We start from the raw sequence: 25958 nt of genomic DNA on the forward strand, positions 1-25958 counted from the left end.
GCTATCACTGGCAGAGGAAAGTTTCACCCCCTTATCGCCCCTTTAACTCCGCCCACTTCAGGTGGTCTTCCTCGTGTTTCAACGCAGCTAACCCCACTGGGAGGCGGCAGAAGCCAAACACCCGCTTTAGTTTTTCTTCACCTTGTTGTCTTGTGGTCCGACTTGTGGATGTGAGGACGAGCAATAGAAGTGTTTTGGCACGCGGACAACGTTAAAGGAACCCAACCTCAAGTGCTTATTTTCAGGGAAATGCAGTTAATTTTAACACAATGGTAGCATGTGTAATAGGAAGTCTTAGAAAAATGAAAACATATTCGCTTCAAGTGGCACTGTCACCTTCCCACTCGGTGCGTGGATGTTCCACTTCCACGAACTGTATTTCTTTTTCCTTCAACACACTGATTCCAGACCCTTTGCTTTAAAGCAACAAGAAGAAACAATGGGAAATAACAGCTGGAAATCATTGTGATGGTACACTGGTTTGGAAGGAGTAGGTTACCATGGCAACCGCGTGTGACATATTAGTGGACCAGCCAGGACCCCTCTTTAATCTTCATGAAGTCAAAAAGTTAAAAAAATTAACTTAATAGAACTTTTGAAATCACTACAAGCACAGATTTTGCGTAATGTTGCAGTCCAGGGCAAACAAACTAGTTTGTTTCATGTATGAAAATTGCTGGGGCGGCACGGCGGTCGAGTGGTTAGCGCGCAGACCTCGCAGCTAGGAGACCAGGGTTCAATTCCACCCTCGGCCATCTCTGTGTGGAGTTTGCATGTTCTCCCTGTGCATGCGTGGGTTTTCTCCGAGTACTCCGGTTTCCTCCCACATTCCAAAAACATGCCAGGTTAATTGGCCACTACAAATTGTCCATAGGTATGAATGTGAGTGTGAATGGTTGTTTGTCTATATGTGCCCTGTGATTGGCTAGCAACCAGTCCAGGGTGTACCCCATCTCACGCCCGAAAACAGCTGGGATAGGCTCCAGCACCCCCGCGACCCTCGTGAGGAAAAAGCGGTAGAAAATGAATGAATGAATGAACAATATTTGCTTTATGGACTACAAATCTGATAAATATTCTAACATATAGAGTACATAACACATTCCTATTAAAACCTGAATGGCATAAAAATCAAACTATTGATAGAACAGTGACTCCCAACCACTGTGCTGTCGCCAAATTCATTGAATTGGTTTAAAAGTGTTATTATTTCCTACAAATAACGTATAATAACTTTATTCAGCTAATATCCCAGCTACAGGCACAATGAAATGGTCTTCCATTTTTACACTTCCATAATTAACCTGTGTAGCCACTTGGTACCATTCAATAAAGGTTGGGAAGCACTAGCTCTTAATATGACAAATAAAAGGTAAGGCATGCAAAGCTGCAAGATTATTATTTTTTATTCATTACGATTACATTAAGATATCAATGCAAGTCGTTTAACTAATCTGAGACGTGCACTTGCAAGAGGCGGGACACCAAGAGGCGACGTTGCTGTTGTTGCAGCCCCACTGCTGCTTCAGCTCGGGGCAGTTGCTGTACTGGTCAGTGTAAGGACAGGGGTTGGCTGATAGAGAAATGAAGTGATATGTTAGTTGAATAGCACCATAAGAGCACCGTGGCACATTAATCCGTGCCAGCCTCAGCTTTGTGTTGTTGGTGTGTTTTAGAGCACAGGCTGCTGCTATACTTACTGCACAATTTGTTCTCACAGGCATTGGGACAGTCTGCGCAGGAGGGTCCTGACTTGTAGGGGCGAGCGTACTGGTAATTTCCACTAAAATGTAGGTCACAACATCAAATATTTACTGCAAAAAAAGACTCACTCTCTGGCTAACAGCCCAAATATGCAACAGATACGCTGTAGTTACTATTTCATGACTACAAAGAGTGTACTTGTACTTGTTACTGCACTAATTGCTTCATGTTTACTACTGAATTTCAAGAAATGTATGACCAATGTATTTATTACATTATTTTAGGGCCGATTAATTTGAGAGATATGGATTGGCTTACAGTGCAGTTCAACCAATTACCTCAATTGTCCCGCCCACTATGTCTTGATGGGTGACTGACAGAGTAATTGAGTTAATTTAAATATACCATATAAAGGAAATGGTCATTAAATGCATCCTTCATGCTATTCACTAAAAGTAATCATATTTGTGTCCATTTATGGATAAGATGTTTTTTTGTACTCACGGTGGGCAGTAGTGGCAGACGTAGAAGTACTTATAGCGTGAGTTGGGACAGTAGGCCATAGCGCAACCAATCTGGTTGGACCTGTACCAGACAATCTGGGTACGGGGGCAAGAAACTCATGTTTGATTTGAAATAATAATAATAATATTATTCTTGGTTTGGTTTGACACTGTACCTGCGTGAAGTGTCCAACGACGCCTCCGTTGACAGATCCAACTCCGTAGCGCCAGTCCTTCACCTCGTCATACCACGACTGGATAGCGTTGCTCCAGGTGTTCTTGTAGCTGGCCATGTACAGGTTCTCTCCACAGCCGCTAGCTGCAGCACAAAACATAGAAACAAACGTTTGAACTTGAATGACTGTTGTTAAAATGTCTGTATAGTTAACATGGGTTTAGAACTGATTATTTATTCTTATTATTTGAATTTTCAGCAAAGATTGCATTGGGCTGCTAGAGGTTCCATCTCTAAGGTTCTGGCTAAAAAAAAAAGTGACTTACTGCTGATCTCTCTGGCGCTCTCCGGGCTGTGCTTCATGGAGCAGGTGTTGGCCCACTTCTGAGCGTTGGCTGCAGCCTCTCTGTTCCAACTCTGTGGAGAAGCGACAATTTCACTTGAGGATTTGTGCCGTTATTCTGAATTTATTATTTTTTTTTTTACCATTTTGAGCATGTTGCTGGCAGAGGGTTTCACGCCTCTCCTCAGAGCATTGTGCTTGTTCACGATCTCATTCTGTTCCGAGGATGAGGCCAGGATACTTTCTAACACATGGGAACACAACTGTTAAGAGTGTGTGAATGAAGTTATTGTACATCAGCGATGGCTACACTCACCCTCCTTCAGGTTGGTCAGTCACGGAAGAGGAAACACACAAGAACATTCAATACACAATTTTGCCGACATTGACTTTTAAACCGTTTGCCATTGTACTTACAGCCAACAACTCCACATCGTTCTCCGAGTCGGCCGACACCTGAAGCGCGGCACTGAGGCCCAAGGCACACAGGAAAGTGAAGAGGAACGAGTTCATGACTAAAGTTTGGCCTGACACCTCCTGAGAAGCACAGGTGTGTTTTTTATATACACGGGGCCATGTCGCCACGTGGGATTAAACACATAGATTCAAGGGCATCTCTTGAAGATAACATTTTTCCCAGTGTGGCAAATGCACAGCAACCTTGAGGCAATGTTGATATTGTACGACAGTGCTTAGAATAGCTCTTAACTAGTGGAACAGTATCTGCTCTAAACAGTATTACTGCATTACAGACGGCCATGATAAAAGCTTTCAGTGTTTGTAAGGGGCGGTCGGCTGGAGGAATCCAACCAACAACTAAACAGCTGATGTCAACATTGCAATATTGCATTATTTCCAGATTTTCACTCTTGAATGAGTTGCAATTTGTTTATTCATTCATTCATTCATTTTCTACCGCGGTTCCTCACAAGGGTCGCGGGGGTGCTGGAGCCTATCCCAGCTGTCTTCGGGCGAGAGGCGGGGTACACCCTGGACTGGTCGCCAGCCAATCAGAGGGCACATATAGACAAACAACCATTCACACTCACATTCATACCTATGGACAATTTGGAGTCGCCAATTAACCTAGCATGTTTTTGGAATGTGGGAGGAAACCCACGCATGCACGGGGAGAACATGCAAACTCCACACAGAGATGGCCGAGGGTGGGCAATTTGTTTAATTTATTGTTATTTTCTTATGAGAATGATACATAATATCATCACTGTTGTCAAAAACACCCTAACACTTCTACATATTGTGCTTTTAAAACAAAAAAAAACAAAACACTGCAGTTACTCGGCCATCCTTCCTCGAGTTCCCCCTGCTGTAGTCTCACCTGCCATGCTAAAAAGCACCTGGAGCACGAGCCAAAAGAGGCAGGTAGGGCTTCCTTCATCCATTGTTCTCCAAAGCAGGATGTCCTTCATTCTCTTTAAGTGAAGGGAAGCCTCTGTTTCTTTTCCCCATCCGTTGCGTTGCCATTAAGCCATGTCGGCGTCACGTAGATCCAGAGATTATTTGATATACCTTCCACACTATTGCAGTTGTCAAAACAATAGCGTTTCCATGTGCTCCAGCATCCATGCAGATTTAAGGTGTGTAGGTTCTGGGCTTTGTTGATTGTTTTGTTCATAAACTTATTATGTGAGTTTACTTACTTTTTGATTGCCATTTATTCCTTGTTCAACCTGTGTGTGTGTGTGTGTGTGTGTGTAGACAATAAATGTGTTTCCACTAGGGTTGGGCAATCTTGGTACCAATGCAATACCAAGCAATTGTTCGAGATCCGTCCATTCATCATTCTATCTATTTTCATAGGGGCAGCAGTTATACAAGATCCCTCCAGCGTGTGTCCTCGGCCTGCCCCGGGGCCTCCTCCCATCTGGGTGGCATCTGGACGAGATGTGTAGGAGCAGCGGCTCTACTATGAGCTCCTCCCAGATGACCGAACTTCTCAACATACCTAGTGTGAGTCCAGGCACCTGGCCGTTTGTATCTGCAATATCCTCCCCTAAGCGCATGACCATAGGTGAGAGTGGGAACATAGATCGAGAGTTTTGACTTCCGGCTCAGCTCTCTTTTCACCATGACGATCCGGTATAGCGACCACATTACGGCAGATGCTGTTGACCTTCCTTCGCTTGTGAACAAGACTCTGAGATGCTTGAACTCTTCCACCTGGAGCAAGACCTCACTCCCAACCCGGAAGGTGCAATCCACCCTTTTCCGACTGAGAACCATGGCCTTACATTTGAGATCTGGAGGTGCTGAGTCTCACTCAAGGAGCTTGACACTCAGATGTGTAGGTCATAGTTTGGGGAGGCCATCAGGACCACGTCGTTTGCAAATAGCAGAGATGAGCTCTTATAGGAACAGCTCAACCAGGCCTAGAAATTCATTAATTCATTCATTTTCTACCGCTTTTTCCTCACAAGGGTCGCGGGGGGTGCTGGAGCCTATCCCAGCTGTCTTTGGGCGAGAGGCGGGGTACACCCCGGACTGGTCGCCAGCCAATCACAGGGAGGCCTAGAAATTCTTTCCATAAAAGTTATGAACAGAATCTGTGATGTTCACCTATTAATTTGTTGATTATGATATCATCAGAATAAAACACAGGACACAGTTTTCTGCAAAAGAAAAAAAAACAACTGCCTTATAATTGCCTTATTTCATTTTAATACATAGAAATAATATAGCAATATAAACGACACAAAAAAAACAGATTGTTGAAAATAACCACAGTAGACAACTGAAAAATATCGGTCTCATCACATAACCTTTGGTATCGTGTGATTTGGATCGAACCGCCGGCTCCAGTTTCCAGCTTGGAGGTGCGCCTTCCAGTGCGCATGCGCACACAACCGCTCGCTGGTACCCTATTTTTGTTGCCAGACATCACCACCATCCTCATCATCATCATCATCATCACAGTTCGCAGGGAACGTGCTCTCCCACATAGGAAACATTTTCTTCCTCGTCGTCGTCGTCGTCGGAAGACAAAGGGGGCGGGCGGCAGCTAGGAAGCCGTAAGATGAAGAAACGTTATGTGGACGCGAGCAGGCTGCGAAAGATGAAGAAGCTGAAAATAAGCGAGAAGCTGTCGGAAAGGTATTCAGCCAAGTCAGCCTCTGCTGGAGGATGCTTTTGTTGTGGCGTCTGTCTTTGTGTGGATGTGTCACTCACCTGTCTGCATCACGTCACCAGCCGCCAAACTGGCTTCTTGTGTTTGTGTGTGCCTCTCACTCGTCATTGTTTACACACACAAAATAAACCAAAAAAAATACCTAAGTTACCATCGGCCTGCTCGTATTGCCACTCGTGGGTCTTACTGTTACAATCATATTGAAATAACAATCTTATTATTTCCAATATGTCTGATCCTTATAGGCTATTTGAGTTTTTGAAAGACCTGCATAGCAATAGAAATCACGTGCAGTAAAGAAGCACTTTTGTTTCATACTTTTTTTAAAAAAAACAATGACAAAAAATAGAAAAACTCAATTATATTGTATTTTCTATTGTGTATTGTAGTATTATACATAACACAATAATGTAAAATAAATGCATGTTTTCATGAAAATCCGATATAATTCTTGTGATCCTCATCCTAACAAAAAGCATGCATCCAAAATTCCCTTTTCATTCCCATTTCAGGCTTAATGTAACAACAGATGTTAAAAAAGCATTGCTATTTAAACCATGTGCAGAAGGATGCTGTGGCTCCATCCCGCCCTGCCTCCCTCTCGCTCCTCCAGATGAAATATCGCCATGGTTACCAAACAAAGAAGGGGCGATGTGGTAGCAGCAGCCTATGGATGAGCAGAACAAAGGAGCTCCTGTTGTGGACCTTGTCATTACCTAACATTAAATGAAAAAAAACAGACAGTTGTCGTTGATTAAATTAAATTAAATTAAATTAAAAGGATGTTGACATGTTTAAGATGCGGCCGCATAATTAGTACATGTAGGCTTTTGTTGTCTGGATTTAAAATGACATTACGGTACTACGATGTACTGGCTGACTTACGATTGTATTGATTGTGTCTATGCAGCGCATACACCTTCCTGAAGTTTATGGCCATGTGGATGTTAGTGCTGCTGGCGGATTTCATCCTGGAATTCCGTCTGGAGTACCTGTGGCCATGCTGGCTCTTTTTTGGGAGCGTCTACACCACTTTCCACTGCCACGGGCTGGTGAGGACCCCTGATGTTAATGTGATGTGCAGCACATTCACACCCACACCCGCATGTTTGCTATGACCCATCCATCCATTTTCAATACCCTTTATCCTCACGAGGGTATGTTGGAGTCTATCCCAGCTGATTTCTGACGAGAGATGGGGTACACCCTGGACTGGTCGCCAGCCAATCACAGGGCACATATAGACAAACAACCATTCACACTCACATTCATACCGATGGACAATTTGGAGTCGCCAATTAACCTAGCATGTTTTTGGAATTTGACTTCAACAGTCTAACACCAACCCCCCAGAATTCTGACTCTACATCCCGTCTATGTGTCATCCTAAATGAACCAGGAAGTAGCCTCCATCATAACAACCAGATGGACAAGCACTTGTTTTTTTTCACATTTAAACAGTTCAGGTGCAACTCAGTGACACCCTCAATGGATGTGATCAGAATTGGCACTGTATTGAAGATGTATGCAAAACAGAAATACTTCAATACTATATAGAGTACTGCAAGTACTGCAAAGCTAAGGGAAAGCTACCCTATTTTGACTGATAAAAAAAACATTTGCAAAAGAATATTGTTGAATGTAAATATAAATTGTTTAGTTTAATTAATATTTATAGTATTTTGAATTTTGTGGCTTCACTCTATCACAGGTTTTTACAAAATTATATGAATATGAATGAATGCATGATACCGTGGATAAAAGTATGCATATTTAATCAAATTTGGCATCTACGTTCCGTTTGGAGGCTAACGAGTTAGCTCACTAGCTTGCTAATGGTTAAAGGCATGGCTGTTTCTTGTGATTCCATAGCCAAGTTTTATTTATGTCTTAAATTGCTCTGATGATATCTACTACAATTTGTAAAATGAGTGTAAAAGTGACTATAGGGGTGTTGTTTCACGTCTGGGGGGCTCTAATAATGTATGAAAACCTGTATTCAGAAGGGGGGTATTTTTGCACTATGAAAATGTTCATTCATTCAAGAAGGAATCCTACTTCTCTGAATTTCACTATCATGGTTGGGTATAAATGTGATTAAAAATGGATTTCATGTATTATTTAAAAAAACACAATTTAACAAGAAATATGTTATCATTTTGGGCTATTAATATTAATTTAAAAACACTTTTTCAGCATTACGCTGCAACAGAAGGTTTGAGAGTTGAAGCTTTTCTCATCGTCTAAACATTTTGTGTGTTTGCAGGTTATTTGTGCTGTTTTCGTTTGTGCCGCCTTCACACTTGACATCTTTTGTTTGATTTTTGTTCCTTTGCACTGGCTCTTCTTTGTGGCCAGCACCTACGTCGTGTTCAATTATATTTGGCACACAGGTGAGCGCTCTGTCACTCTTTTTCTTGTGCATGTCACATGTCAAAATGTCAAAACACTATCATTTTTTCCTGGTCTCCTCAGAGAAGGGCCTTTGCATATCCACCGTGTCCTTGTGGATTCTTCTTGTGTACACCGAGGCTTCGCTTCGGCTCAAAGACCTTAAAACCTCACACGCCAACCTCTCTCATCTCTTTGCTGCTCACTGGTACGTAGACTTTGTAATGTTGCGTCAGTCTCAAATAGTTATCTGTTATCTGTCTGTCGGTTTCCATATATCGCCGTGTGAATGAGTGTCTATATCTGTGCATTGTTTCAGTAATTAAACGCTTCATATTTAATAACTTGCTTGCATTCACTCTGTCCTCATCCAGCATTGGATATCCCGTGGTATATATGGGCTTTGATGCCACCTGCTACTTCACCAACATCTTCAAGCTGCGCATACAGAAAGCCGTGCAGACTGACAACGACTTTCACATGCAACTGCTGCAGCACTCGCTCCCGCCAGGCCTGCCGCTTTACCCCAAGATGGCGGCCGACAACGGTCGTAAGTCAATGGCGCTGTTATCAGTGTTATGGCGATATATATTTACGTTTTTGTTGTCCTGTTAGACGTGGACTAGTCTTTCTTTGTCCTTTACAGACTCCAAATGGAAGTCAAAGGCAGAGTCCAGTCAGTACCAGTGCCATAATGGGACCGTTTTTGTTCACGATGACTCCCACACCGTAGACTGTCTCCAGATTCCTAGTGAGGCCAAACTGACCGAGAAGGCCACACAGGAAGTCAGGTCAGCTGACTTAAATCGAAAGCCATTGCTGTCCAAAAACTGCTCAGGCGAGCCCAGGGAGCTGGTCCACAGCGGGACACCGGGACCAGAATCCTCCACAACCCCAGAGAAACTACCTCAGGAGGAGCAGGGCAGCAAAACCACACGGGCAGCTAAGAACTCCTCGCCAAAGACCCGGAGAAACAGCACAGCCACGCCTTCGCCCCCTGCTGGCAGGACGGAGAGGAAACAGCGACCCAACTGGAAAACAGTCAGCCCAAACCGGGATGGAGCGGACAAGAACGCCGCAGCGGCTCAGAATCAGCACGCTGAGCAGCTAAGCAGGTGAGCTTTGTTTTGCCGTTCTCCTCCAGTCGTCCTCTTGGTGACTCCGCCCCACTCTCCCTCCCTGGCGCAGGCTGGAGCAGGAAGTGAGGAAGCTGAGGGGCGAGCTGCAGGTGAGCCGACACAGCGAGCAAGAACTGCGCAGTCACGTCTGCAACCTGACTAACAGCGAGAGGAGCCTGAGGCCTGAAGTGTCCCTGCTGAGACAGTCCAACATGCTCCTCCAAAGCAAGTGAGTCGGCCGACTTTTCCATTTTTTTGGGGGGGCGGGGATTTTTGGTGGGGATGAATCTCACATGGCATCTCACAGTGCTCATCTCTAAATGAAGAATAGCCATAGTTTCTGTGACACAACAGGAAACATATGAATATTTCATTTTTTTTCCTAAATCATTCATGATTTTTGTCTCTCTCAACATTAAAATTAAAAACTTCAATTCTCTTAAAAAAAAAGTGCAGGCTGAGAAATCAGGCCGCCAAGCAGAAATAGCAAAGAAAGCAATTACTTAAACAATGAATACTGTGGAATATAACAACATCTTGCAGTTATGATCCCTAGTGATGACTCACTCACTGCCCCCCCCCTTTTTTTTATAATGACTTAATATAGGATTGTTGTTTCGTGGTTGACTGTGGCCTATTAATAGGACAAAAAGTAGTCAGTAGACGTTAGATGACATTACCTTTCACACTGTAAGGCAGGGGTCTCAAACTCAATTTACTTGGGGCCACTGGAGCTTGCCCCCCCCCCCCAAAAAAAAAGAAACTGCATTTATTAAAAACAAAAAAATTAAAAAACTTTGCTTTGGTTCCAATTTTCTACAAGAAAAGCTCTGATAAAACATTCCACTGTTCTCAAATATCTTACTTTTTATTTTTCTACACAAAATAAGATGAAATATAAATAAAGAAATCAAGAATAAAGAAAATCAATCAATCAGTAATAAATAAATAAATACAATAATAATAATAAAACGGCAAATAATAAAAACTTAAGAAAGCACATACGTATAGTTGGTGGGTAGACAAATTAAATTTTTCAGATTAAAATGAACAAAGCATTATTAGAGCCCTGTAGACATGACAAAACACGACTATAGTCACATTTATACTCTTTTTATTGACAACATATTGCGCAACTGCAGGGTCTTGAGACACATGCTAACTCGCAAACTAGAGAGCTAGCGACCTAAACGGTAGTAGAAGTTATTTCCTTTAAAACTTAAATAGCCAAAAACTTACCACTTCCACACGGATAGGGAGGATAACTATTAACTATTATTTAACCTTTAACATGAACATTAATCAAACGTAATAATTTTTTCTGGGTACATGATACCATACAGCATCCATATCAAACTTGCGTGGGCCGCACTAACATTAAACTTTCATATCAAGGCGGGGCCCTCAAACTAGTGTCCTGCGGGCCACATTTGGCCCGCGGGCCACGTGTTTGAGACCTCTGCTTTAAGGAGACCGAGCTGACATGCCATGGTTGAGATCGAATGAAAAAACGTTTCTCCTCTCATTCTGTGTGGAAGTGGTACATTTTGTCATTCTTCCTGTCATTTGCCGAGCTCTTATCAAATACGCTTCTGCCAACTTGTGCCCGTTTTTATGGCTTGAAATTGCTATGAAGTGAAATGCATTAGTGGGTTGCGTCATTGCCTCTTTTTGCCTCTTGTGCCAAAAAAAAACAGACGTATACAGTGTTGAGATCGGGGCGTTATCGCTTTATAAAAACATATTATGATTGAGTTCATAAAAATAATAAGTAAATGATCACTTAGCATAGTAATATCTAACGATGCATAGGTGAGTTCTAACAGACTAATAGAGTCAGAGTGAATAGAGTGACTCTAATGTACTTCCCGTAGGATCCTGTGTTTCACCAAAACCAAGCAGCGGGACAAGCAGACCAGCGCCATGCTGGAGAAGAAGACGCGAGCCGAGACGGAGGCGAGACTGTCGCTGGAGAGGCAGCTGGTCGAGCTTCAGACGCACAAAGCGGACGAAGCGGCGAGGAGCCTGACCAGCAGGTACCAAAGCACCACACTTTGGTATTCCTGGTAAATAACTGGCACTCTTACTGCTAACGGAAGACCGTACATGAAGAACCCCCTTCCTTTCTCCATCTCTTGCACCAGGCAGGAGAACACTGAAAGCCAAATGTTAAGGAAAAGAGTAAAAGATCTAGAGACAGAGTACAAACAACTACAGCTGGAGTGTCAAGTGAAAGAGAGTCGAGTGGTAGATCTAGAGAATGATGTGGAGGTATTTATGGATCTACTTGGGAATGTCTATGTCAGTCCGCTGTGGCACTTTTGTCTTGTTGTTATTGTTGTTGTTGTTGTACTGTAGCTGTGTATGCTTCTTTCTTTGGTTTTGGATCGGGAGTCATCACAATTGGATATTGTTGTATTGTGTGGTGTTCAATTCCATCCCCATCTGCTTGAATCCTTACAAAGCATGCGGAAACAGATGTTACGTGTTACAGGGGACGGTTTCCAACCAATCCGAACCAAAGTTGTCGACCATTTTAAACCCACTCTTGTGCTCGTTTGTCGTGGCACTTTAGGCTTTGGGAAAGTTCCGCTGCGTGGAAAAGGACACGGATATGCTGCTGTCCACTCTGTCCGTCCTGCAGGAGAAGGCTCAGCATCTGGAGTACAACCTGAGCGCGGAGACGCGCATCAAGCTGGACCTTTTCTCAGCGCTGGGAGACGCCCGCAGACAGCTGGAGATCGCACAAGGTTCACAGGCGTGCTTTGGAGCGCACTCTCTCATCCTCTGCGTAAAGAATTTCTACCAAAAATAGAACATTTAGTGCCGGCAAAAATCAGACGGTCAGAAATTCATAGATTGTCCTCTGGCGCCCTCTTGTGTTCACAAAGTGTTAGGTTTAACACCAGTGGCACCAGCAAGATCCAATCATTTATTTATATTTTCAACATTCCTAAGGCCTGAGAGTTTACTCAAGTGCAGAGAGTGCTAGGCATGTATATGAAGTAATGCTTTTAGTAAAGAGGAAGCCAAATGCATTTTATAATAATCATCTCTTAGTTGTATATATTTTAACTGTATCAAAATTAAACAAAATAGTATATATTATAGCTAAAGTACAAGTAAAAAATGTTACAAATAATATCAATTGTAATAGATATGATACTACCACATTTTGGATTTTTTTTCATTTGATAAAATAACAAAAGTGCTGTTTTTCAGATATACTTTTTAGAATACAAATGTAATTGAATTATGTTAAAAATAAGATTCTTAATATTTATTATAATAATAATACATTTTATTTGTATAGCGCTTTTCAAAATACTAATACTAAATATACAAAATACTATACATATGTTTCATTAATTATTACATATGTTTTATTTTATTTATAACTAAAATAAATAAGTTACAAATAATATAAATTATAAATATGATAGGAATATTTTTTTTATTTGATAAAATTACCCAAATAAATTTGCTATTTTTCAGATTTATAATTATTTTAGAGGCATGAACATATATTGGAATTATAACATGTAAAAAATATTACAAATATATTAGATAGAAATATAATATAATGTATTATAATTGTATTGTAGCTAAAATAAATGTAATAAAGTAGTATGTTGCAAATCATATGAATTATAATAGATATTATACCTCCTTATATTTTGGGAGTAAATTTGTTTAAATACATTTTATTTTACAAATTATGATTTTGTAAAAAAAAAAAAAAAAGATTTATTTAAAAACGAATATAATATACATATGAATAGAATACAGGTATGTGCAAAGTATGTATAACATCATTGAAGTGTTTGCAGAAGTGGGTTCCAAAGGTTGGAGATCCCAATCCATACGTTGTTGTTGCTCCCGTTCAAGGAGAGTACTCATCCTGCATGTCGTCACCTTTCAGATAAGCTGATGAAGCAGGAGAGGGAAATCAGCCACATGAAGCAAAAGATCGCTGAGGTGATGGCCGTCAGCCCCGCCGTGTCCTACTTGGCTCCTCGGCCCGCCGTGCCGCAGTATCTCACCAAGCTGCTCACCTCGGAGCGCTACATGCTCAACCCGAGGGCCCTCATGTACCAGTGTCTGAAGAAGTAGACCCCCCACACGGTAAGAGGGAGGGGGCTTATAACGTGGAAGCGACATCGCCGTGTGGACCTGAAGCAGCTCCCACACGGCGACACGCCTTCTTTGTTGCACAACTGGTGCTAACCTTCGCGTCCTTCGCTACGTTTTAGTTCATTGCTGATGTGGACGACATTGGAGATAGAGATAGCACAATCGTTTCACAACAAAAGACAAACTAAACATGGATTCATTGACATTGATGGATTCAATGCAAGTTGGGAACAAAGAGACATTTTTACATATCATCCCTGTCCAAAAAAAACATGTATCACCACATTTACTTGAAAATTTGTTTTTTTTTAATCTTTAAACAATTTGACCAAGAATTACATTTTTTTTTTTATTAAAACGCTCATTTTTGTGGATTTTTTTTTTAATAATGTGAGATTTTTTTTTATTACTAGACACAATATACAAAAAAAAGAAGTTTATGATAAAAAGAAAAATATATAATATTCCGCCATAGATTAGCATGGCTGATTTGTCTTGTAAATGTTTCTCTTACGACTTAATTCTCAAAATCTTATTTTATTCTTATAATCTTATTTTGGTTCTCCGTTGTAACAGGTAAAAGGTAATAGTAGGAATTTTTTTTCTCAGAAATTTCCAATGTTTTTTCTCGTTAATTTACCATTTTGTTGTTGGGAATTTACGACTTCTTTTCTCGTTAATTTTTGAGAATAAAGTAATATTATTTCATAATCATAACAGGTGTAATAAATATATATATATATATATATATATAATAAATATAATAAAAATATCAGGACTTTTTCTCATAAATTTCTGTTTTATTAACGGAAATTTATGACATTCTTGGAAATTTAACAGGGAAAGGTAATTTTTTTTCCTCGTGAATTTACACTTTTATTGATGTAAATTTACAATGCTATTCTCAAATGTACAACGTTTTTTCTTGTAGATTTATGACAGTCATAAAAAGTGGGAGATTTTAAAGTCATATTTCCAACTTTTCTCATTAATTTACAATTTTATTGTCGTAAATGTACATTATTATTTTCATAAATGTACAACTTTTTTTCTCGTGAATCTTTGTCATAACAGGGAAAGGTTATTGTGTGACTTTTTTTCCTCTGAAATTTTCAACTTTTTTTTTGTGAATTTACAATGTTATTGTTGTAAATGTACAACTTTTTATTGTAAATGTATGAGATAAAAAGTTGACAAGAATAACGTAAATTTACGTTTAACTAAGTTTACTTTTTAATTTATTTTTTATTTGAGAATAAAGTCATACATTCACGAGAAAAAAGTAGTACATTTATGAGAATAACGTTGAGGATTTTCATTTAATTTACTTTTTGACCCCACATTTATGAGAATAAAGTTATAAATTTAAGTCAAAACAAGCGATCTGGTGATACATGTTTTTTAATGGGACGGCGATGTTGGTTTTTTCACAAGCTATTTGACACCAAGGCAGCTGAGGTCAATGACCAAACAAATGAATGAATCAGCAACAATTTTTCAAGGTTCTTTGAGCCAAGAGGCCAAAGGACCATTTTGTCTTCTACTTGTTATTCCAGCTATAGAATACGTATCTAATGATCTTCATTCTGCAAAGTGCAGCAACTAAACGACCGGATGAGGACATACGGTACGTTGACGTGTGGACCAAAGATGGTCCAGCAGCTGAATGACTGTGCCTAAAGACATTACTTTCAAAGTTGATGTAATGTGTTTTGCAATGAAGTGCTATGTACTGTTTTTGGAATTTTTTTTACTCACCATGTACAGAATTGATATTGAAAACACTCCAGAGAAGTGGAAACGTTGCCATTTTTTTTTTTTTTTTTTGGGTAGCTTTGTTTCTAGGGTGTTTTATATCAAAACTATTTTTTAGTCTTGCTGTACTTTTTATTATTATTATTATTATGGTAATACCTCTTCTGTCATATTTGTCAGTATGAAAGTGTAATGGAAGAGCACACATTGTGACGTCAAAAAGTACGTACAGGAGTATACTTACTGGGACAAGGGCTACTGTTTCTTAAAATGTTGATGGAGGATGTTTTTGTATAAATTACTCAATTTTTTCTCTCATTTTTGTGCATCATTTCACAGCATTATGTCATCATAGCCTCCATTTAGTGGAAATATTAGTATCTAATCACAGTGGAGGAACAGCAAAGGATGAATTATTGATATATATATATATATATATATATAAAACATATTCCACTTGCTGTGTCAAAGCTAAATTAAATGTGTTATCAACAGCATCTCATAAAATAATAATGGCACTTAAGCATCATCATTATGAGCGGACAACAGAAAGCACTTTTTGATACAAAGGTAAACAATGCTAAATGCTGCCCCCCTGTGGGCAAATGAGTTCATCACACAAACTACAACTACAGTGGGCGTGATTAAAAGCAGGTGTAAATGGATTTTAATGGCATTTAGGGTTCGTATTTTTGCTTTAGAATCCACACCTCGTTCCTGCGATTGACGAGTTTAAAGGGGCTGTCGTAGCCCGCCGTGTAGTACGGCGTGTCCACAAACGGAACTCCGTCCCTCTGCAGGCTCTCCACAAGCTTAAGGAGCTCCTCCTGTTTGAGATTCTCATCGGAGAACCCCCCGTAGGTTCTGGTCCCAAAAGGTCAAATGAGAGGTAAAATGTAGGAGCTATTGAGATTTGGAGGTGATTGTTCCTCACCTGATATACGCTGTGAACTCCTTCCTGTTCTCCACGAACACATCCGGATCGCTCGGTTCTGGAGGATTGTCCTGATGCTCCTCAGGGATGTAGAAGGACACAGTGAAGTGGGACTCGCACGTGGGGCCATCTCCGGGGTTCACGCGACACGTCACGGGGGCCGTCATCTCCACTTTGACCTCTGATAAAAAGGTGAAACACACTCTTCCGTTTCAGCATCAAAAACCATGACCACGTGGTACACCAAACTTTTCTATTTAACGAAGCCAGACACAGCGGGAAATGCCATGAAGTTTATGTCCGGAAGCGGAAGTCGTGGTCTAGGTACAGGTATCGTTGGGAAGCTCGTGGCCATATTCCCAGTGAGTGCTGATGGATTAAACAACTTTGCGGTAAGATGCTGACACCTTTCTCAATTTCCGCTATGAACTTGTTCATTTATTATTGCCTGACTGAGTAGCTAGTGTTGTCATTGGCTGACATTTTTGTTGTGTTACCTTCATTTCATGTTGTCTGTTTGTTGTATCTTTAATGCTTGTTTAGCCCTGAACTGCTGAATATTTTACCAACGAGCACAGTGTTAGCTTGATGTGTTTCATAGATATAAAAAGCACCGTAGTGGATTGATATTTGTGTTGCTGTTGAAAACCTACTGTTGACATTGTTGCCTTGTATATACTTGAAAAGTTTCCGGAAGCCCGCCCCCAAGGCTTCATCTAGATTCATGCCGCTGGTTGTAGTGCTGACCCACTTGGTGGGCTTGTAGGTGCGGATCTCATAGTCAGTAGCCTGCAGTGCACACACACACACACACACACAGAGTTACACGTAAGTTCAATCGACCTCACAAAATGACTTTTTTGCCATGTGTTTATTACAGCTGGATGTCCAATATGATTGAATTAATGCTAGAAACTACATTTAAACGTTTACCTTCGTCTCGCACCCGTCGTCTTTGGGTTCTGTGACTGCTGGGTACTGTAGTCCGGTGGAGAAAAGCGCTTGTTTAATAGTTTTAAACATAACTGCTGCAGTGTTCAAATCACGAGTAAACGTCGACAACATTCACCACGAATAGCCTAAATACGGAATAAGAATGATTTGAGTATTAACAGGTAAATTCGTGTCGTAGCCTGAAAGTAGCGAATGTTAGCAGAATGACATAAAATGACATAACGCTCTCCGCACTTGCATGTTGTTGCCTCCGCCTTTGTTTTTGTAACATTCAGATCACGTGAATCCACAACGCGCTCCGATTGGTTGAGTACACCACCCCGTTTTGCCGATTAATAACTTCCTGTCACGTGAATATAGCGAGTTCCGACTGGCTTTATTTATTCTTTTTAGTTAGCTAGCATTTACAAGAAGAAAAAGAAGCATAACGCTGAAGTTACACTAGGCAGAAATGATGAGTAAATGGAGGAAAAATATAAAAAAAAGAAAACTACTTCCAAGACGTAGGACTGACAGAATTGACAGGGAAAAGCTGCTACATCTACGACTGGTTTCCTTATGATTATTTCATTGTTAAGATGCATAGTTTTTCGACGGTTTCCATCAAGCATTATTGAACCAATAGTAGAAGATACCCTCAGACATAAGCATTGGCAGGAAACAATTAAAAACAGACAATGCTGGCATGAAAATCCTCCAGTTAGAGACACCAAACTGTCACAGTTTTCCCTCAAGGGAGCCACAAAAAAAAAAAAAAGCCATCGCTTAAAGGCCTGTGTCCTCTCAAAGTTAGCGCTCAATGTGTAAAAACTAAAAGTCGTAAGTGGAGGCGGTCAGTGACTGGCGATTCTGGTTTATGAAGCGGAGAATGTCATCTTTGGAGAGCTTCTCCGGGTCCACCCGTGTCTGAGAATCGTGCACAATGACGCCGTCCTCCCACGCCCAGAAGAGACGATTAGCTTGGCAGGTGCTGAAGAGGACGGAAACAAAATGACAAATACTTTTTGAGGTTTTGCCGCCGCAATTTTGATGATCACTGTCCAAAATATTGCAAACATCAAATGTTTATTATAGTAACATGAGGATGGTACATACTCGAAGTGGGCCACTGCGTTAGCTGGTGGGACATACTCAGCTTTCCGCGTTTCACAATTATAGTAGTACTCCTTTTTGGTGGTTTTGCTGAACGCCATCGTCCACGGACCTGAAAGATGGCGGCAGAAGCACAACTGAGTACGCGTATGTTGATTGGCGCATGACACACACTGACTCAGCCGAAACGCACTTCTAACAGTCTTGATGATGTAAATGCCGGTGGGGAGGAAGTGGCGGTCGTCTCGGCCGGTGTATGAAAGACGCGGGACTCCGCCTGAACTCTTTGTTACTTTCATTTCCAGTCTGATTAAAAAAAAAAAAGAAAAAATGATCAGGGCATAGATATCTGCCAAGGCTTCAAACAGAAACAAAACTCTTATTTTAAGGGCTGTGGATTCATCTTACCTGACAAAGATCTTCTCCATTTCCGCCAGTCTATACACCTCCTTCACTCTGTGTGGACGCAGACAATCAATTCATAAATACATAATAAAGTAGAAATCTGCAATTTTGGGGGGAATTTTGCCCATCATCCACAATCTTTATGGGAAACATGCGCACACATCTTCCTCTTTTCTGTGCGCTCTAAAGAGAAACCATGCTAACATTACATGTGAGCTAAAACACCTATTTCAACAATAAAGGGTTCTTTAACCCCCCCCAAAGAACGCCAAACAATGTACCATTTACATAACTGACCTGTATATAAATCAAAATCATAACACAAAGAACTATTTTTGTTGCATAGTGACACAGCGCCTCACGTCACGAAACCGATTATAGTCGAAATAAATGTGTTCCCGTGACGTCCATTGTTAGCACCCTCATGCTAAATGTTTTTCTCTCTTTAGACACCTTCAAAAAAACTCACCTAATGGGGTTCATGTCAGGTCTGCTGGGTTTCGCCACCGCCTTCACAAACATCTCCACCAACTGGATCCTACCAGGAAAGGGAGACGCTTCACGATTAGTTGAGCGTTTATAAGAAAGAAGTATAGAATAATATCACATTTTGTATGAGAATAAAGCCGTAAAATGCAGATTAAAAAAAAAAGTGGTGGCTTAAGAAACATGACCGGCAACATGTGTGGCTTGTCACTCCGCCAGGACGAAGCGAAAGACAGAAAAGGAACGTGACAAGACATTTAAGGAAGCTAAATATGTACCTTCAATTTAGCGGTGAAATAAGTTTTTTGACTCCAAGTGGATTTTAATTCAAACGGCTCTTTTTGATGCTAAACGTTGCGATGGACCAAATCATTCATTCATTCATTTTCTACTGCTTATCCTCACGAGGGTCGCAAGGGGGGAGTCTCCAACCAATCACAGGGCACATATAGACACACTGAGATGGCCGAGGGTGGAATCGAACTCGGGTCTCCTAACTGTGTGGCCTACACGCTAGCCACTCAATTGCCATGCAGCCGACTTTAGAACATTTTTCCACAAATCTAACTTCAGCCTTGACTTATTCTGATTGGCCCCAATGCAAGGATGCGTTTCATACCGACGCTTGAAGTCCTGATCTCTGACGTCGGTGCCGTTGAGTACAATGGCATCCATCACGTGCACGGCGTTAATTCGCCGCTGCGCTTTTCCCTGTGGACGGGGGCGGGGCCATAAGTTCAAGAGCTCAGCAGGAATATTTCAACCTTCTGACATCAACGTTGTCATTCAACAGAGCAAAAAGCGAGGCACGCTCACCTCGCCTTTCAGCTCCTGGACGACCTCCACAGTCAGGAGGGTATCTCTGGGAAGCTCCAGCTTGAAATTCTCCAGCTTCTTCCAGCGTAACGGCATTTTACAATCCCATGTGTAAATCTGGGACTTCTGCGTGAGGAAACGGGGTTACAAAACACATTTAAACAGACTGATGATGATCTTGGTGTCACATTCATTCAGAGAATGAAGATCCCGAACCAAATAATGAACTTGAAATGAGCTAAGCATCTAAAGCCAGTATTAAAAGTACAATTTGCTGCATTTAATCGGGCTCGGAAACCCCAGAAACTAGACGACACTCATTCAACTTAAATCAAGTGGTGTCTTTGAACGCAGCCCCACATTGCTCATAACATGATTGACGTGTACTTGAAGTCCTGTCATTTATCTTTCTGTGCATAAAATACAGTAAAAATAACAACAAAAAAAACATATTTCACACTTTGTTGCAAATGTTGATTAATCGTGAATAATTAATTTGAAAACTGCAAACTAACATTTGATTACAAATTGTAATCATTTGACAGGCCTAGTGTTAACTTGAAGGCTGGCATCACTGGTAGTGTTTCTCCAGACTCACCCCGAGCGCTAGAAGAAAGAGCTGCTCGCCACCTCCCACAATGCAGCAGTGGTCCATTATATGAGACAGCCTACAAAGAGTGCTGGAGTTGAGTGGCATCGTCGTGTTCTTGAACACATTTGCTGCGTTATTCTGAAGCCAAACAAACACAATTGAAACTAATAAGATGTTAAATGTCACCTTACAGCTTAATAACACATTTACAAACCTTCATCAGCTCGTAGAATTTGGACTTTGGGTCACAGAAAGCCGGAGCGACCCTGGCCTCGTCGGGCACCTGAGAACAGACATGATGTATTAAAGAGTGGGACTACAATTAATAGAGCAAAGTAAATGTGCTGACTCACCCCCCAAAGCTTGAGACATTCCTTGCGGATGAAGGCTTGCCTCATCTCCGTGAGCTCCCTGCAGGTGCCAACACAATCCGTTTCACACAAAACCCAAACAGACACACGTAGCAGTAGATCGAGGCCAGAAAAAGCTACTCACGGATTGTTAACAAAGGCGTGGATCTTGGCCAAAGCCTTGATCTGGACTGCACACAAGCTATGGAAACAGTCGGCAAATGTGAATTTTGTTGAAACATTGACATGTCATCCCTCATTCTATCTCAGTTTTTGAAAACAATTTCCTATTATTAGTCCATATATACTGAAGGACAAGTTATATGCAGTATTCTGATCACTAGGCATTTTTACATTACCTTCACATTGTATGAAGTTCGCCTCACATGATTGTGATGCGATGCGTTTTTTATCTTCTTACTTAAACACTTATTTAACACACATATTGCGAAGGCTAACGAGTAGATTGCTATGCTGGTGGCGGCCGCTTCTTATGTCCCTGCAGCCATCCCGTAGCCTGTGCAATGTGGTGTAAACAAAGAATAGGAATATAAAAGTGACTGTAGGGGTGTTATTTCATGGCGGTGATTTCCTATGCTCTAACTATGAAAATAGTCATTCACTACCAAAGACGTATTTATGTTTTTTTTTAAGTTAATATTCAATCCTACTTTGTGGAATTTCACTTACCGTGGTCGGGCTTGGAACCAATTAACCACGATAAACAATGTACAATGTGCCCCGCCCCGCTTTTACTCATGTTTTAACTGTGTATTAACCAATGAATGTTGTATTTTGGTGTGTCTTCTATTCTGTTTACTTGCTTTATTCCACTCCATTCTTCTGTAAAGTGTCTTTGAGTATTTTGAAAAGCGCTATACAAATAAAATGTATTATTATTATTACATAAACCATGAACAGTGAAGTAAGACAGGTGTACCTCTCATTGGAATTGACCATGAAGTGGTAGAAGTCTGTATCCTCCTTGATGATGCTCAGGGGAACCACGGCAGTCACATCCGTGTCGGTGTTCTTCAGCTGCTGGAGTTTCAGGTTGACTTTGAACATGTACTCCCTGACGGCGTCTGAGCCAGGCTTTAAACCTCGGCATACCACGTACCTGCCAGCATATTTCCCGCACTCTTCATCAATCTTTGTAAAAGACGCATGTATATATCTGAGGCTGTATGTACAGGATTATTTTGACCCAGTGTAAGTAACACAGACATAGACATCACGAAGGCCACCAACTTAATAAAGACAACCACCAGCAGCCCCACCTCTCTGAGTTGGCAGGCCGACTGGTCACAGGTTTGAAGAGCGAGATCCGGTCAAAGCAGAGGTACAGCAAGTAGACCAAACCCACGCTGAAAGGAGTGAAGAGGTCAAAGGTCTTGCAGACAAAATGTCCACCTGGAAAGGAGAAAGAGGATCAGTTCTAATCTGCTGTAACTCAAAAGTAATGTTTCAACCAAGCAGTTCAGCTCGAAATCATAATACATAATTAGATTATGTAGATGACCGCTCGCAACTGACCTATCCTTAGTGTGGAGAGAGCGGTGAGGAACTGGCAGAGCAGTAACTGTTTGCTCAAGATCTCCTGAAGGTTCTCCTGGCCATCCACGCTGAAACCCTGTTGTCACAGAAAATCATAGTCGGTCATCTAAGCAGGAAGTGGCTGCATTGAAGAACGCGCACTCACCCCGTCCGCCATAAGGAAGTGTAACCCTCTTCTCTCTGTACTGTCCAGCACAAAGTTCCTGAAGGCCGTCACGTTTTCTGGCCGTGTGATGTCGCCGTCGCCGTCCACGCCTCCTTCGCCTGGGACACGAGGAGGTCAAAGGTCATAGTCATAGGTCATAGAAGCCGTGCCTGCATTATGGAGGGGGTTGGTACCATAGTAGGGCTCAAACAACTCGCTGGGGGCGGCGAAGAAATCCTCCAGTTTGAAGTCACAGGGTCCTCTCAACGTCATGCCAAAGCCTTTGGCGTGCCAGCGTCTCTTCCATAGGATGTACTCAGAAAAGCCGCCGGGCCCTGCGCACACGTCACCGAAGTACAAAAGCTTGTACTCGGACTTATTGATCAGAGGCGTCTACATGGGAGAGAGGGTGGAAAGTTTGTCTTGGTGCCACCTTGAGAGAGACAAACGTGGCGTTATTTCGTTCTGCACACTCACCCCTTCTGAATTCTTTGGGTTGGTGAACATGTAATCAAAGCAGTGGTCAATGTTGGCCATTTTCATTGCTGCTCTGGACACAAAACACATGGAATACGACTTGTCAGCATCCTACAGTACCTTTTTGAAGTTCATGCTCTGTCTCTTTTGTGCTCTGTTCTTGTCAGGATCCCCCTCAGTTCACAGTTCTCCTTGCACCGTGAGGCGTTCAGGCGCACTCGTAATTGTGATTGTTAGTCACCAATTGTTTTTCATTTTGGTGCATCGTTGGAGGTACGCGCACCCCACTTTGGGAACCCAGGTTCTACATGAAAGTAAATGAAGAGAGTGAGAGAGACTCACCTGTTGAGAAAGATTCCTCCTCGGATTGTTTCGTAGGGGTTCGAACGAGTACGTGCCCTCCTCATCTCCTCACCCTCCAGGACGTCAAACGCTGACTGTTTTAGTAGCAGCAATAAATGACACTTTGTCAGAAGGGATGCGTCATTGTATTTTACTCGTGTTTGTAAACCTTGCATAACTGCATAAGCCCTAATGGCACACTATGGTAATTACCTGGTAAATATCTGGTCACACTACTATACATAATCCTCTCATAAATTGTATTGCATGGAATAAGCATCATCATTTGACTTAAAGTACGTTAACAGTTGGGAGAGTGTATTATTCATAATTCTTCCACCAATATTTTCACTTTTACTGCAAATCAGTATCGGCTAACAGCCTCACTGACTACGAAAAATTGGTATTGTTGGTATTGGTATAACCCTGAAAAAACATTGCAGGAGATCTTTGAGTAAGAAAAGCCTTAATGTGAACCCACCTTGCACAGTAGAAGAGTGTGCAGGAGGTCCTTAGTGCAAAACTCAGTCTCATCCTCAATCTTCATTTTGTTCTGTAAAAAAAAAAAAAGAGGGAAATGCAGTTCAGATGGAGAATACCAACAATGATAAAGTAATACGATGTATTTATGTATTTAGTAACTACTTACTGGGCCCACAATCATCCAGTCCCTCAATTCATCTGCATCTGGAATTTCAGTAGTGCATTCTGGGAACCAGTCGACCTTTTCTGTGGCACTGGGCTGTAGACAAACACATTTAATGGTACAGAATTTATTAGAGAGAAGGTATACTAATAATAATCATACGTGAACACACACCTCAGGTTCATCTCGCCAGTCCACATTGAGCGTCCCCTGGAAACCCTGCAGCTTAAACCCGAGACCCCGCCGTCCTCTCTGGGTTGACGCCTCCACTATCTCCTTGCGGCCCTGACCAAACTTCCCAAGACCCTCGCCCACACAGAAGCCCATCTTGGCCTGTGAGAGTTAAGTCATTTACCAAGTTATGTCATTTCTCCAGACACCAAGAATCATAGTATACAGTATATACAGTATCTTGTGTTAGTGTGACATTTGCAACGTTACCATCATGTTCTTTGACGCGCTGTTGTACATGGAGAATGTGGGGCTCTGTGTGGTGCATTCTGGGTCCTGGTTGTCGACAGATATGGAAGGCATGGAGAATGTGGCTCGAGGTTCATCCTGGTCGCTGAGAGTGTCATTTTGGCTAGTGTCTGGAAAAGGATGACATGAACCACCGTGAGAAAAATCATGGTTTGGACTTGTATCTTGATAAGTAGAATACCAAGGATAGGCGATCTACCTTGTCTGGACAATCTTGACTCTTCATCTGAGCTGCTGTCGTCATGCTTCCTCTTCGCAGCCTGCAAAGGTGCGGTGTCGATTCTTCTCTTCATTATTGCTGCTGGAGAACACACAACTTGAAATCACATGTCAAACAGGTTTACAGCATAACTATGTACTATAAGTAACTTTTGTGTGCTGAAAACAACACAAAACACGTTTACATGACTGAAACTGATTAGCTTTTTCTTTTGGTTAAATTATTATCCCACTGTGTTATAAATAATACTTTTGAGTTCTCGGGGAATTGAATCCATCCCAACTGAACTGTTAAGGTTGTCTTAGAAGACGTTTTGCCTCTCATTCGAGCAGGTTTCATCATTCATTCACAGGCAGTACTTTCACATCTTCAATTTAGTAAAGAATACAGACACGCAAGTCACACTAAAGACCTTCATGTAGCAGTACATACTTTGTTGTCTATTATGCAACTTTAACTTTATATGTGTATAGTAATGGGTAACAAACAACAGCAATGGCATGACTTTACTCGGTAATAAAAAAGTTGATAATACACTTACTGTACAAACTACGTGTGGCAAATATAATGATATTTGAAAATAAACTGAATCGGCTCCTCAGATTAAATGATTCGGGTTTTTTCTTCTCTGGTTTCCAACGAAACGAAACTGCGTAGCTTTAGCTGTGCGCCACCTAGCATAGCCATTTAGTCTTTACCGGCTCAAAGGTGTCACCTTCCCTCCTCAAGGATAGACCGCAAACTCCAAAATTCCGGAGTGAAATAGAGGAACAAATGCAACTTTTGTTAATAATTTCGGCTACATTGGCCAAAGTTCCATATAAGAATTCTAAGTATTTTTTTTCAACACATCCCTTTGGGTCCTTGTCCTATTGAGGGCGCATGTGTATAGTGTAGGACGCTCGAATATGACGTCAGAAAGGACAACAGACAACCCTGCCTGCATTTTAAAACCAAAACAAAATTTAAACGAGTTTTATATTAATCTATCATTTCTAGGTTATATTTTATTTCCACTTTTGACTTCACAACAGAAACATGTATTCCCCTTTTAATAATGGAATTTCAGTGTATATATGTCAGAAACTACTATCAAAATAGATGTCTCTTTTTTTGTATATCCCAATTTGTTGCATCCTACTAGTTGACATTTCCCACATTCAAGCCCTTCCATTAATATTAGTGTGTTCTTCC

At 41.4% G+C, this 25958-nt stretch overlaps 4 protein-coding genes and 1 long non-coding RNA gene across 8 annotated transcripts; 2 read left to right on the top strand and 3 right to left on the bottom strand.

Annotated features, from left to right (window-relative positions):
- Window positions 1–1425: 1425 nt before the first annotated feature.
- On the bottom strand, window positions 1426–3254 carry LOC131107252 (serotriflin). The gene is made up of 7 exons (XM_058057108.2): window positions 3139–3254; window positions 2869–2969; window positions 2709–2799; window positions 2384–2526; window positions 2209–2303; window positions 1701–1783; window positions 1426–1573 (listed from the first exon to the last, which is right to left on the bottom strand). The coding sequence occupies exons 1-7, from the start codon at window positions 3236–3238 to the stop codon at window positions 1446–1448; spliced, it is 741 nt and encodes a 246-aa protein (XP_057913091.2). The 5' UTR covers window positions 3239–3254; the 3' UTR covers window positions 1426–1445.
- Window positions 3255–5597: 2343 nt separating this feature from the next.
- LOC131107554 (macoilin-1) lies at window positions 5598–15646 on the top strand. The gene is made up of 11 exons (XM_058057693.2): window positions 5598–5836; window positions 6781–6922; window positions 8137–8263; window positions 8346–8469; window positions 8636–8811; window positions 8908–9376; window positions 9450–9608; window positions 11254–11415; window positions 11524–11650; window positions 11955–12129; window positions 13302–15646. Exons 1-11 carry the CDS (start codon window positions 5760–5762, stop codon window positions 13490–13492), a joined length of 1929 nt encoding a protein of 642 aa, XP_057913676.2. The 5' UTR covers window positions 5598–5759; the 3' UTR covers window positions 13493–15646.
- A 266-nt stretch (window positions 15647–15912) lies between these two features.
- Window positions 15913–17405, bottom strand: hebp2 (heme binding protein 2). The gene is made up of 4 exons (XM_058057530.2): window positions 17136–17405; window positions 16856–16991; window positions 16203–16383; window positions 15913–16132 (listed from the first exon to the last, which is right to left on the bottom strand). The coding sequence occupies exons 1-4, from the start codon at window positions 17265–17267 to the stop codon at window positions 15946–15948; spliced, it is 636 nt and encodes a 211-aa protein (XP_057913513.2). The 5' UTR covers window positions 17268–17405; the 3' UTR covers window positions 15913–15945.
- On the top strand, window positions 16170–24170 carry LOC131107461 (uncharacterized). The gene is made up of 3 exons (XR_009120259.2): window positions 16170–16394; window positions 16469–16594; window positions 22648–24170. It is a non-coding gene; the product is annotated as an uncharacterized LOC131107461 (long non-coding RNA).
- On the bottom strand, window positions 17512–25662 carry cmtr1 (cap methyltransferase 1). 4 transcript variants are annotated; one of them, XM_058057527.2, is made up of 24 exons: window positions 25463–25662; window positions 24744–24842; window positions 24506–24654; window positions 24239–24397; window positions 24068–24160; window positions 23900–23971; window positions 23419–23513; window positions 23077–23149; window positions 22794–22992; window positions 22600–22718; window positions 22434–22530; window positions 22178–22310; window positions 21838–22017; window positions 21043–21099; window positions 20901–20958; window positions 20762–20830; window positions 20554–20685; window positions 19956–20081; window positions 19759–19850; window positions 19123–19191; window positions 18657–18704; window positions 18442–18554; window positions 18252–18360; window positions 17512–18126 (listed from the first exon to the last, which is right to left on the bottom strand). In XM_058057527.2, exons 2-24 carry the CDS (start codon window positions 24835–24837, stop codon window positions 17967–17969), a joined length of 2496 nt encoding a protein of 831 aa, XP_057913510.2. In that variant the 5' UTR covers window positions 24838–24842; window positions 25463–25662; the 3' UTR covers window positions 17512–17966. The 4 variants fall into 4 exon arrangements, with proteins under 4 accessions (XP_057913510.2, XP_057913509.2, XP_057913511.2 ...); XM_058057526.2 differs by having other exon boundaries at window positions 24744–24845; XM_058057528.2 differs by lacking the exon at window positions 25463–25662 and adding an exon at window positions 25306–25442 and having other exon boundaries at window positions 24744–24845.
- Window positions 25663–25958: the final 296 nt, after the last annotated feature.

This window comes from Doryrhamphus excisus, linkage group LG19 (genome assembly GCF_037039965.1).
Source record: "Doryrhamphus excisus strain RoL-2023G ecotype Guam linkage group LG19, RoL_Dexc_Guam_v1.1, whole genome shotgun sequence".
Classification (NCBI taxonomy): domain Eukaryota; kingdom Metazoa; phylum Chordata; class Actinopteri; order Syngnathiformes; family Syngnathidae; genus Doryrhamphus; species Doryrhamphus excisus.

What these genes read in the sequence shown, in the direction of transcription:
- LOC131107252 (XM_058057108.2), bottom strand. Translation starts at nt 3,238, where the DNA reads ATGAACTCGTTCCTCTTCACTTTCCTGTGTGCCTTGGGCCTCAGTGCC. An exon ending in TGTGGAGTTGTTGGCTGTAA is followed by an intron (nt 2,970 to 3,138) that starts GTACAATGGCAA and finishes CCCATGTGTTAG; the next exon opens with AAAGTATCCTGGCCTCATCC. An exon ending in GAGCGCCAGAGAGATCAGCA is followed by an intron (nt 2,527 to 2,708) that starts GTAAGTCACTTT and finishes TTTGTGCTGCAG; the next exon opens with CTAGCGGCTGTGGAGAGAAC.
- hebp2 (XM_058057530.2), bottom strand. Translation starts at nt 17,267, where the DNA reads ATGTTGTCGACGTTTACTCGTGATTTGAACACTGCAGCAGTTATGTTT. An exon ending in ACGACGGGTGCGAGACGAAG is followed by an intron (nt 16,992 to 17,135) that starts GTAAACGTTTAA and finishes TGTGCACTGCAG; the next exon opens with GCTACTGACTATGAGATCCG. An exon ending in GAGTTCACAGCGTATATCAG is followed by an intron (nt 16,133 to 16,202) that starts GTGAGGAACAAT and finishes TTTTGGGACCAG; the next exon opens with AACCTACGGGGGGTTCTCCG.
- cmtr1 (XM_058057527.2), bottom strand. Translation starts at nt 24,837, where the DNA reads ATGAAGAGAAGAATCGACACCGCACCTTTGCAGGCTGCGAAGAGGAAG. An exon ending in AATTCTACGAGCTGATGAAG is followed by an intron (nt 20,686 to 20,761) that starts GTTTGTAAATGT and finishes GTTTGGCTTCAG; the next exon opens with AATAACGCAGCAAATGTGTT. An exon ending in CCTGACATGAACCCCATTAG is followed by an intron (nt 18,705 to 19,122) that starts GTGAGTTTTTTT and finishes GCGTCCACACAG; the next exon opens with AGTGAAGGAGGTGTATAGAC.
- LOC131107554 (XM_058057693.2), top strand. Translation starts at nt 5,760, where the DNA reads ATGAAGAAACGTTATGTGGACGCGAGCAGGCTGCGAAAGATGAAGAAG. An exon ending in AGCGAGAAGCTGTCGGAAAG is followed by an intron (nt 5,837 to 6,780) that starts GTATTCAGCCAA and finishes GTGTCTATGCAG; the next exon opens with CGCATACACCTTCCTGAAGT. An exon ending in ATCTAGAGAATGATGTGGAG is followed by an intron (nt 11,651 to 11,954) that starts GTATTTATGGAT and finishes GTGGCACTTTAG; the next exon opens with GCTTTGGGAAAGTTCCGCTG.